Genomic DNA, 12,040 nt, shown 5'->3' on the forward strand with positions numbered 1-12,040 from the left:
TTATTATTATTATTATTATTATTAGTTCACCGGAAGGGAAAGGCACAGTATCTGTCACACTTGTTTCTGTGGACACCTGATTCGCGCCGTAAGGGAAGGTGGGAGTGAAAGAGGAAAGAGAGAAAGAGGAGCCGTAGTGGAAGGCTACGGTGTAATTTCGACCACCTGGGGATCTTTAACGTGCGCTGACATCGCACAGCACACGGACGCCTCTTCGTTTCGCCTCCATCGAAACGCAGCCGCCGAGGTCGGGATCGAACCCAGGTACTCCGGCACAGTAGTTGGGCGTCTTACCACTGCACCACCCCGGCGGAGCTGGCTGGAAGCGGAAAGGTATGCAATGACAAGATGGAACATAGCGGAAGAGAAGCACTCGCAAGAGGAGTTTTCTGCTTACAACTTAGGTGGGCAATTACTGGAAGCGCTATGAAGTGGCTGTAAGCAAAAAATTCCTCTTGCGAGTACTTCTCTTCCGCTATGTTCCATCTTGTCATTGCAGACCTTTCCGCTTACTTTGGCCCTCTGATTAGATACTGTGCGCAATTGACGCACTCATTGAGAAGAGAGAGGTTATTTTTTGATGCGGACATGAGCAGAAGCAGCAGCATCAGTGACTCTCAAAACTACAGAAGAGTTGATAGTTCAAAGGCCTGTTTCCTCGTTAATCATTTGCAGCCCTGTCCTCATCGCCAGCGCCTTCACGGTAAAAAATAACGTCAGCCTGACATGCTATGACCACCGTCTTCTAGTTGGAATGTCACAACATTCCGAACAGCAGACAGCGGTCGTACCATCTCATGCTCCCGTTTTGGGGGCGTTCATTGCTTTCCTTCATCCTTTTCCACAACGTCGTGTATTGCCTCATTGAATAAAGGGAATTACGAGGAAAATGGCATTGTTAAATAAGTGAAAAAAAAAAATGCAAGTCGATCTAATGAAATCGAGGAGGGGCGATGATGGGGCCCTTAAATCCAAGCAATATAATGACGATGGGTTGTTCGGCGAGAGATCCGTTGCGGCCAGGTGCGAATTTTTGCTTGCTCACTATTTTGGCCGATGCAGACAGGACACTTTGTGGAGGAGGGATATAAGTGGCAAAATTGAGCCCACGTCCCAGTGACAGCAGGAATAAGGGCAACCCGCACCCGGACCCTCCAAATCACAACCTTCGTTTCACGTGTGAGACCGCAGGGAAGGGTTACCGCACACAGATGGATAAGAACACGTATGAGGCGCCGGGGGTGTTCGTGGGAAGGAGGGTAACATCATCCACGCTGAGGAACCGAGGCAATGATAAGGGTTCCCCCAGGCCGGTTGAGGAATCTGCGTTGCTTCTCTTGTCTACTGACAACTATGAGCTTGGGTGGGCTTTAGGTAAGCCTAAAAGTCTACATCATTAGCGAAGCAGCAAGACCACGAAGCTGAATAGAAAGGTATAGGCTGAAAGCAAATATCCGCTCTAGACTGCGTTTTGAGGCACGTACCTATCGTGATTCGGAGACTTTCTAGGAGCCGGCCCCTTTAGAGCGCAGCTCTACTCTTCGCACTGCAAATCCCAAGGTCATTTACTTCGGCGTTTGACATTGAATCGCTGGAGCGGTGCTAGAGCAAGCGTTCCTGTTGTCCTAATAACTGATTGCACATATACTCACACTGGCGGATTGGCCAAGAATTGGGGTACAGAAAGATGTTTTGAGACGTATTTTTACCATGGCCAAAAATAAAATAATTTCTGAGGAAGACAGACTGCCTGGGCCACTGCCGGCTTCTTCGTCTTCCTCGTCCGTAACACTATACCAGGTGCCATAGAGAGGTCGTCCTGATCGTGGAGACGGAGGGTTTAACAACTGCTTCGTCGGCGCTTGGTTGTTTAGTCTCGCCATGGGTGAGGTGCGCGTCGCTACGACTGCATCAACGCTTTGGCGCAGGTGTCAGGCTGAGTCTGATCATCCAGCCGATATATTTCGCCGAGAAGCAGCAGCGAAGAGAAAGCATGATCGGCTCAATACAAAGACTGACAAAGAGTGACAAGTTCACAAGAGTATGACCATGTAGCCATGCTTAACGGAGCCTATGCTCGGATAAGTAGGTTTAGGATAAACCACTGAATTTTGTTCGTCTTTGTTCGGCAACATTTCTGAACCGCAACTTCTCTTTGTTGATTCTTTTGAGAAAATACGGTAGTCATTTTAGTCACTGAGCGCTCTGACGCAAAGCTGCATTGTTTTACATCGCCCCTTCACCTTGTGCGCTTCACACGCATCGGCGAAGCACTGTTATTGTCACTGCGATTAAAATGCCACATACAGACGGCAGAGTATCATCAGGGGTATGGTGTAGAATCATACAAGAGACGGATTACACCACGCGTATTTAGTTAAGAGGCACTGTACAGATAAATGAGAAGCTTGAAAGATTCATAATAATCTTTTAGGAGTGCTAATTTTCTCCTTACTCCGTCTACCTGCATGTAACAATAATATACGCGGACAGTCGCAGGTGACCTTGGCCGAAACTTATTCATGGTTTCTTTTCGTCCCCTCCACATTACAAGAGTGGATTAATATTGGTTTCGCATTTCAAGAGCAAAGTCACAAAACAATTGAAAAGACCTTTTTTTATTCAGCGGCTTGATGACAGAATGAGGCGTTTTAAAAACCGTAAAAACTGCAGGTATGGCAAAGTTTTATGACGGCAGTAGAGGCTAAAAATAATCGCTTAAATAACTCAACAACCTCATTTTTCCGCATTTGAAGAAAACAGATGAGAGGACCCCAAACGTCTTTGATGAATGACTGTACACAAAAGTCGCCAATATGATGCTGAAGCTTACACAGAGGGCCACATTTATAAATTAAACTTCTGAATAGATAGTTAACTCAGAAGTGACTGAAGCAATGCAAGCCAGTTGTCTTTTCGACACATCTATAAATACAACAATGAAAACAGCACAGACTTAGTAGCGAAGTATGACTTGAAGAGCTTGGCGAGCAGATGTGAAATTTGCGTGAAAATGCTAAAGCATTTGCAGATACATTGCAAGCTATTGTCAAACACCAAATGCCTAATACTGCTTGAGCTGTTAACTTGTGTGGTTACAAAGATCAATAATAAAACCAGCATACTTGTTTCACACACGCAAAAGAACAAAAACAAAAATCATCTTCACGTATCATACACACCTTCATTTTGAACTCCTGCATGCTCATTTCACTACGCGCGGTTTGATGTGTGATGGAGCTGCACTGTCCTAAAATTGCACCGACATCATCGCCTGGGGGCTGAGCGAAGCCGAGATGCCAAGTGTGCCTCATCCGGTGAATTGAATCATCGCTGTTAAAGTAAATGCCCTGTAAGTGAAAAACTCGTAAGGGGTGGTTAAAGCTGTGCATCCAGCGCTCCGCTCCTATGCCATGTGACCGGTGCAAAAAACGTCGCAGAACTGTAAGTGTAAATTATTTGCCATCTGTTTACATAAGGTTCTAGCGAAGTGCGAAAAGCGACCTCAAGTGGTGTGCTAGGCTGTACCGCACTGGCCTCTTAGCAAGCCTCAGCAGAATTATGGTCGCTGCACTTTATTAGTTAGGGTGCGTTTTGTTTAATGCCAAAATATCGTAGCAAGTTTCGCATTGTTTAGCTGGTAAAAATAATGGGCGTTGTAATGTCAACGCATTACTCCCTGACCCCCCCTCTCTCTATTTTTTTTTTTTTTTTATTTTAGGCAAGTAGTCTTGGATGTTGCGTTCGAAAGCACCTATTTGGGGAATGATTCCTAGTATTATCGCACGCCCATGATTATGCACCTGCTGTAAATATGGCATCTTATGCACTAATGTACTGTTAAAGCATTTCTTTGGGCCTTACTCTGCAAAAAGACCATGATGCATTGAATTATCGTAACAACGTGAGCCTTCAGTTTGCTCATCGTGCACCCCCGTTCGCATCAATTAAAACCCCTGAAAGCTCAGTTTATGTAATGGCATCAGAACCATGTCGCAAATTAAACTGTATATTTGCTATACTCCTTCGCATCACAGAAACACCAGATGCATCTCTCGCATAAAGGTGGCAATCTGATCTCTCACGAAAACCTACCACATCGTTACGCAGACTGCAAAGTAGAGGCGCAAATGCATACCTCTTGTGTGCGTAACCATAACAAGAACATTTCAACATACAAGCGGTCGTAAACTGCATGAACTCTATGGTCAAGACAGCGGCGAACGACGATTAGCTCTTCTTGACGCTCTGGTCAACAGTGTCCAGAACAGGCACATCTACGTCATCGCCTAATGCTGGCGACGGCGACGTCTTCACTGGTGATCCTTGAGACGGAGTCCTTGGAGTGGGCGGTGGGTGTGGCATCCTGTTCTCGACGCGCATCTTCACGCTTGCAGGGTCCAAGTTGTCCGTGCCCTGCTCGTTGGTGTGCACTGTGGCCCGGAAGCCGTCCTTGTCAGCCACGTAATGGACCGTGCGCTTGCGGCCGTCCACGTCTTCGACTACGTAGTAGCCGGTGACGCGGCCCGTGTCGTCTTTGCTTTCGTGCCGCGTCACGTGACTGCCCAGGCCATCGTACGACGAATAACCGAACGAGTATGGGTTGACCCGCTGCGGCTCACCGTCCTGCGAGTAACGTAACGAAAGTTGGGTTGCGAAACGTTGAAGATGACCGGTAATGTTCTGAACAGGTTCTACCAGCGGCAGGACAAAATAAAGGACACAGGAAGTCTCGCAATTGGTTGCAAGAGCTGTATCCCCCCCCCCCCCCTTAAACACGTCAGAAACCAAAGCACTACTCTTGTACCAGCACAATCATAGCAGAGAAATTTACAACAAATCTGTGTACAACAATTCACAAGATGTCGGCAGGATTTACAGAAAACACCGATTCAGAAAATAATTACATTGCAAATTCAGTCTGGGAACAAAGCATCGTTGCGTTTTAATGCATACTTGTCAGACTCTGCGTTGACTTCTTTTTCCTTTTCGTCAGTTGTGAGCTAGAAATCCTTGCGTGGCAGAGGCCTTACATGCTGGTTCATGTGATGTTTCGTGATTAAAAAAAAAAAAAAAAACAATCCGCTTGGTCGAGAGACGATGTGTTTGCGTGAAAACCTTGCTCATGGCACACACGAATCACACCACAAAGTTCTAATTCGTACCTCTGCTCTGTCATCTTCTTCTGCAGACCCTCCCGGACTCGCACCACGCCGCAACAGCTCCTGACCGGAGATACCCTTGTCAGGTTTCGTTTGAGAATCTCGAACAAAATCCTGCCAGGCAAGAGAGGACAAAAACATTAAACGACTTTCGTTACGTATCTATGGTCAGCACGTACTTGCGAGAAAGGATGAACAAACAATAACAAAAAAAAAAACGATGCAAAATACGCCAATAGTTCTGCACCACACTGCACACAATTTCATTTCAGAAGCGGTTCTTTTAATTTTCTTATGTGACTCATTATTGTGGGACCGAAAATGGTGCAAGATTTCAAACTCATGCGCTGTTTGCGCGTGCATTTAGGCAAGCTTACATTAACTAAAATAGGACAGACAGAACAATAGTGCACTGCTTCTGTCGGCATCCGTCTTTCTCCAGAGCAATAAATACTGAAATTCTGCCGGAAAGAACTGCAGCGTAATCATAACAACACACACGACAAAGCGAGGCCAATGTGCGTAGCAAATGTTATGGATGAGTGCAAAATCATCATCATCATCATCATAATCATCATCAGCCTGACTATACCCACTGCAAGGCGAAGGCCTCTCCCATATTTCTCCAATTAACCCGGTTCTGTGCTAGCTGCATCCACTTGACCCTTGCAAACTTAACCTCATCTGCCCACCTAGCTTTCTGCCGCCCCTGCTACGTTTTTCCTCCCTTGGAATCCAGTTTGTTGCCCTAAGCGACCATCGATTGTCCTTTCTTCGCACTACGTGTCCCGCCCATGCCCATTTCTTCTTCTTGATTTCCACTAGAATGTCAGTAACTTGAGTTATTTCTCTGACCCACTCTGCATGCTTCCTATCTCTTAATGTTACCCCTACGAGCAAAATGAAAACGACGAAATCAAACCATCTGCGCTTTCGCAACAAAGTTTTCGTCAGTACTTCAAGTAAATTTTATCTCTGGATAGTGTGTCTCACGGGGAACATATTGAAACCGCTGTCTTCTTTGTTCTTCCCGGGATTTTAAACCCAGGGCGTCAGTATCTCATGGGAGAAAAAAATTGTCGCTCGGCGTCGGCTGCGTCGACTGTTTGAAGCCTCCCAGCCTCAATAAATGACGAGGACGTCTCTACAATGAGGTAGTGGACAGGTGACAAACACCAGGACCCTTGCACGCCTCATTTCAAGCATCTCAACCTCGGAAACAGACGTATTTGGAAAACACCCGGACTCTAACACCCCCTGCCTGAACCTTCGCAACCTCGAAAAGTTACCAACATTCCTCTGGTAGGTTGTGGTTGGCAGGCGGCCTGACCGGACACTGTGATTGGTCGGCGGGCTGTGTGACGTCACGAGGACGAACGGCATAGCCGAGTTGGAAGGAGCTGCTAACTGAAGCAACTCATTTCATTATAATGATCCACTCTACATAACCAGCAACATAACCATATGTCATGCTATAAAAAAGTAGCACTCTCGCCTATATGCCGAATGAATCTCATTGATCGTCAGTGAATATTTTAATCCTACTTTATTTTTGCTCACTCAATGTTTCACTCTGCGTATATGTTGTGCGCTTACTTTTTCGGCCTGCACCTACACATTTCTTTTTTTATTCGGTTTCGTCCAGCGTTCATCTGCTGATAGCGAGGACGCGGGTTCGATTTCGTCCGCCGTGTTCCAATAAAGGCGAAACACAAGACGCCCGTGCACTGTGCGATTAAAGTGCCCGTTCAGAACCCAGGTGACTGCCATTTCGGAGCCCTAGGTGCACTAAGGCATTCCTCATAACCGATATCGCGCTTGGACGCTAAACGATATATTGCGTTTCATTATTTTTTGTGTTTTTTTCGAACAGTTCAAGCGGAAGCGGCGTCATTCTACTGCTTCTTATTAAATAGTTATGAAAGAAAATAATCATTTAGCTCACATCTATTGTCATCATCATCATCAGCCGGAATATACTCACTGCAGGGCGAAGGCCTCTCTCATATTCCTCCAATTTACCCAGCCCTGTGCTAGCTGCATCCACTTGACCTCTGCGAACTTCTTATCCTCCTCCACCCACCTAACTTTCTGCCGCCCCCTGCTACGCTTTCCTTCTCTTTGAATCGAGTTTGTTAACCTAAGCGACCATCTGTTATCTTCTCTATTGCGCTCAACACCTTTGCGTCCCTGCAGTTTTATTTTTTTATGCTCGTTCTTTTGCATAACAAACTAAACTTTCAAACCAAAGCAAGCTTCCTTCTAAGAAACCTAAGTAGTGAGCAACAATCTCGCAAGCACTAAAGAGCCGCCGTAAATTGGGGTACGGCTCTGGGCGTATCCACGCGCCTCTGAGGAGGTGGAAGAAGAAGGGACGGGTTGGCCGCCGCGAGCGGGGGCGCGCGCCACGCGAAGCATTCGTTCGATCCCGGGCAGCGGCTCGCACGGTTCCTTGTCGGCGTCTCCCGCCGCCCGTCCCGCCCAGCTTCTATCTCCGGCCGCCCCGGGGCCCGCCAGCCGCCGCCATGCCCGAGGAGGAGGACGACGGAAAGAAGGACGCCAAGAAGGGCGGCAAGGAGGACAAGAAGGGGGCCAAGGAGGACAAGAAGGGCGGCAAGGACGACAAGAAGGGCGGCAAAGACGACAAGGGCAAAGGAAAGGATTCGAAAAGCCCCAAAGGCTCAGGAAAGGGATCCAAGCAAGCGTCCCCATCCAAAGCCGTCAAGGGTGGGAAAGAGGCCGAACCAGCTGCCGAGGAAAAATCTGAGAAATCCAAGCTCTCCGAGAAGACTGACGCCTCCGAGGCGTCCGTAGAGTCCAAGAAGAGCGCCACGTCTTGCCAGAAAAAAGCCAAGAAGGGTCCCTACAAAGCGCCGGAACCGTCGGAGACGATGCTAAAGGCCATGGCCGAGACCGGACCCGTGTACGCGGAGCGGTACTTCAATGACGAGTACGAGGACGACGACGAGACGCGAAACTACGTCGAAGTGCAGGTGTACGAGCGCCGTCCCTCCGAGATGAGCATGCAGCCGCCGCCGCCGCCACCGCGGCCCAGCAGCCGTGGCCAGGTACGCCAGCGGAGCCACACCTATTACGCGAGCCCCCCGTCTCGTCCACCTCCCCAGTCGACGGCGCGCCGGATTGAACGGCAGCTCAGCCAGACTCAAACTCAGGACGTGTACTACGAAGGCAGCAGTCTGTCTCAGAGCCAGGAGCAGCTCTACTACGAGTATGAGGAGCAAGGACCACCCGCGGGACCGTCACACGGTTCCAGGCACAGTTCTCATCGAATGACTGGAATGGGCGGCGGATCTCGACATTCAAGCTTGTCACACACGAACATGCAGCAGCAGCAGCAGCAGCCCCAAGTGACTGCCGTGATTCTCGATCTGCGAGGTAACACGGGATCGCCACAGCAGCTCGACAACCCGCAGGCCTACGGGTGCGCTCGCATGCGCTCGGGTGATCGACTGTGACCTGCAACGACTGTCCCGGGTGCCTTAATAGTTGCGGCAGGACTAGTGGCCGGCGATCCCAAATTCTGGCACGGCAGCAGCTGGAGACCACAAGCAGGCATTCGCTGATTTGCTTATTGGTGTGCGGCCGCAAAATTTCTTGAATGATACCTGGTGCATTAAAATTGCGTGTGGTCTTCCATGAACCTGCCTATTTCTCAATTGTTTCCTCGATGATACGCTAAATCAGGGTTTCGGGTCCAATAAAGGTAAGAGTAGGCTGGACATTAACAGTTCGTTTTCGTCTGTCCCTATTTTAAAATAGCTCAGAGCACGAAGGTAAATGTACATAAAATATACGTGGAGTGAGCAATAGTCCAGAATTGTTTCAATATGGCCGTGCGGCACAATACAGCGGCAGGACACGACGAAGATAGCCCGCGGTAGTACCTGTGATTTTTAAGCCTTCAAAGGCTGCCATGTAGTGTTTCGCAGAGGTCTACTACTCCATGTTTGCTAAGGGCAAGTCTGACGAGCGTTTGATTGGATTGTATTGGATTGGATGGTACTGAGGCTTCCCTTTTTACCAGGTGGACCATAAAGGTCCTAGCCAAGTCAATTCCCTACTGTGACAGAGTCTGTCGCGCCGTGGCGCAACGCCACCAACACCATTTATCTAGTCAGCCTTATCCAGTTCTCAAGGCGTCGTTTGGTTGTCTCCACAGCCACAGCCCTCCTATCCCGCTGTGACCACTGATGATGATGATGATAACGTCAGACAAAATGGCACATACCCACGGCGAGGGATTGGCCAGGGTGCTTTATCGATTATATATGGTCAAGTACACTGGGCAGCGTGCGGAGCCAGCGGCTCTCGCATCTTGTTCTTCGCATACCTGCATCTCATTTTCTTCTTCTTCGCATACCTGCCAATCTCGCTATGGAGAGGCGCAGCTCTGTGCTCTCGCCTGGCTTTGCCGTTTTAGTACCACGTGACTAGGAGAGGGTATAGAAGGTGCTTTGCACGTGATTCTCCAGTTTCCCCTTGAAGGAGGCGCGCGCTGGATCGAGTGCAACTCTGGCGGCAGCGCCAGGCCGCGTCTGATCATCCAGCAGAGCTTTTCGCTCTGCATATCTAAGTTTAGAAGGGTTACACATCGAGTTTTTTTTTTTTTTTCGTTCTAAGCTGGCAGCGTAATGTCGTAAACGTTGTGTATCTGCTTCTCGTTGCCATTGGATGCTGTCGCTACAGTGATGCTGCACGAAATCCTGGTTCAAAGTTACAGCTGTAGACTTAAAGCTAGCCTTAGTGTAGACGCTCGAGCGTTGCTAGTCCTCTTTCGATTCTATCGTGTCACCATTGCATTTAGGCATTACGGGCAGCCGTTGTGACCTCGTCTTTCCTACGTGACAGCGTATATAGTTCGTTCGATCGAAAAAGTATCGCCGCAGCCGTTGCCGTCACCATAACCCAGAATTGAGAAAAATGTGCTTAAAAAAAAGCGCGTGATTTCATAAATAAATTATGGCACACCCATTCATTGCTCAGCGCTCAGGATGATATTATACCGCATCGCTTCCCATGTAGCTTATAAATGCTATTCAATTATGGAGGCTAGTTTGCGATAGGGATTTGAACCGACAACATATGTAGCTTCAATTAAAAAACTTTAAAACATTTACATCCACTAGAGACTGTGGTCTAATTGCGTTTAATTGCAAAGTGCAAGACACTAATCTGAAACTGCCCCTCGTAGAAGAGGGGGGTCACATTAGGGAGCTGCCACTTCGCTAAATCGATTGTCTGTGAAGTATTGTCAAACTGCTACTTGAGCTGCATACGCAGAAATTTACAGGCCGTAAACAAATGTAAATGATTTACAAGGTCTACCTGGAGTAAAAACACCTTAATGTTGAAGCGACTGCACAAGAAACATCCAAAGGTGCACTACCTGGATATTCCTTGGGCCCTGGTCAGCTACTGCGTCGCCCGCGACAGCAGGTCCTCGGATCGGTATCCTTTCAACGCTCAGAAGAACAGGAGGCGGCGTCTGTAAAAATGCAGCGTTATTAGCGTTTCAACGGCTTCATTGCATCTGATTAAAACACATGATTCCGCATCTTCGACTTCACGGGAAGCTAGGCGAGGCAGAGAGAAAATGTTCTGCGCAGTAAATAAAGTTTCTGTGCAATATTAAGTGGCGAGTACGTCCTGGTCCAGAGTCACCAAACCCAAATGCTCCTTCATACAGTTGTTTCGAGGCTAGCCAAGCCCGCCACATTGGAAGAGCAGAGCGTGGATAATGAGGGGAGAGAAATCACAACGAGGTAGAAGAAAACACAATGTTCTAAATTAGCTTAGTCTTCGGGACAGTTGGGGAATACGGGAGAGTATCGTATACGGTACTGAAAAACGCAAAGCAAGAGTGAGAAGTTATTTAAGCCTACGCGTTGAAGAATGCTTAGTTGCGCGGTGGTGAGAGATTTGTCCAGAAATATAAAGTGTGCGGAGAACTTGTTTAATGTTGTTAAAGTGAAGATTTATTTTTGTGATTAGAGGAGAGCTTGGTTCCACGTGGGTGGATAACACCGGTGATTCCCAGGCGTTCGCTGTAATTTTTCATTGCCCAGGCAACTTGCTACCTAGACCACATCTCACCAAACTATACCTCATCCCTACAGCATAATTAGGAATCTACCTTAGTGTGATATTGTGGGGAGGTAGACTGGTGAGAGCTTTTTGCAGATTGCCCCGCAGTTGCGCACGAACCTGACACCGACTTGTACGTATTGCGCGTATAGCCTCATTGAATCGCTACGTATGGTATTACTGATGGGTTACAGGGGGGTCTTGGGAGTTTTCCTGGATGCTATAGCGATGATTTCGAGGGTCTCTATAGGGCCGCTTTAGGAAGGGAATCCGTGCAAAGATCAAATGTATGTGCGACAACTTGGTTACAACACGCAACAGAATAACAAGCTGCTTCGACCAAGATTCGTGGTGCGTCTGTGTCAACGATGGTCGAATCAATAAAATGAGCATAGTTGGCAACGCGTGCAGAGCGTCTGCCTGGGTTGGCACCGGCTGCAACGTTTTCTTTAGATTGGGAGCAGCTTAGAGATTATCTACGGGCGAGAACGGCCGGGTAATAATAGAAAGGTTGATAGGCATGAGAGAAGCTCGTTTAAGTATCAAGTCACCTGCCCTTTTTGCTTGAAAGAGGCGTAATTTTTCAATACCAGTTCTGTTGGATGGGGCCTCTCCAGCTTAAAACCAGCCCCTTTGAATATATTCGTTCTGTGGATATATCTTCATAACGCATGGGTGCGCTAACAAAATAAAGAAGAGTCAACACAAGACGCAAAACTAAACTTCGTTTTCATCTTCGCCAACACCAATGAGGAGGGGACAAAAACCATCCT

At 47.9% G+C, this 12,040-nt stretch overlaps 1 protein-coding gene across 3 annotated transcripts in view; it reads right to left on the bottom strand.

Annotated features, from left to right (window-relative positions):
- Window positions 1-2,602: 2,602 nt before the first annotated feature.
- Window positions 2,603-12,040, bottom strand: part of LOC146208533 (uncharacterized) — a 67,605-nt gene continuing 58,167 nt past the window's right edge. For 2 of the 3 annotated variants that reach the window (XM_084594471.1, XM_084594489.1), the window contains exons 9-11: window positions 10,570-10,668; window positions 5,166-5,276; window positions 2,603-4,626 (exon numbers count right to left, since the gene is read on the bottom strand). In XM_084594471.1, the coding sequence (XP_084450597.1) occupies window positions 4,231-4,626; window positions 5,166-5,276; window positions 10,570-10,668 (606 nt within the window). In that variant the 3' untranslated portion in view covers window positions 2,603-4,230. The remainder of the gene's footprint in view (window positions 4,627-5,165; window positions 5,277-10,569; window positions 10,669-12,040) is intronic. The other variant, XM_084594479.1, reaches the window with a different exon arrangement.

Source organism: Amblyomma maculatum, chromosome 1 (assembly GCF_055883805.1).
Source record: "Amblyomma maculatum isolate TAMU_Amacu chromosome 1, ASM5588380v1, whole genome shotgun sequence".
NCBI lineage: Eukaryota > Metazoa > Arthropoda > Arachnida > Ixodida > Ixodidae > Amblyomma > Amblyomma maculatum.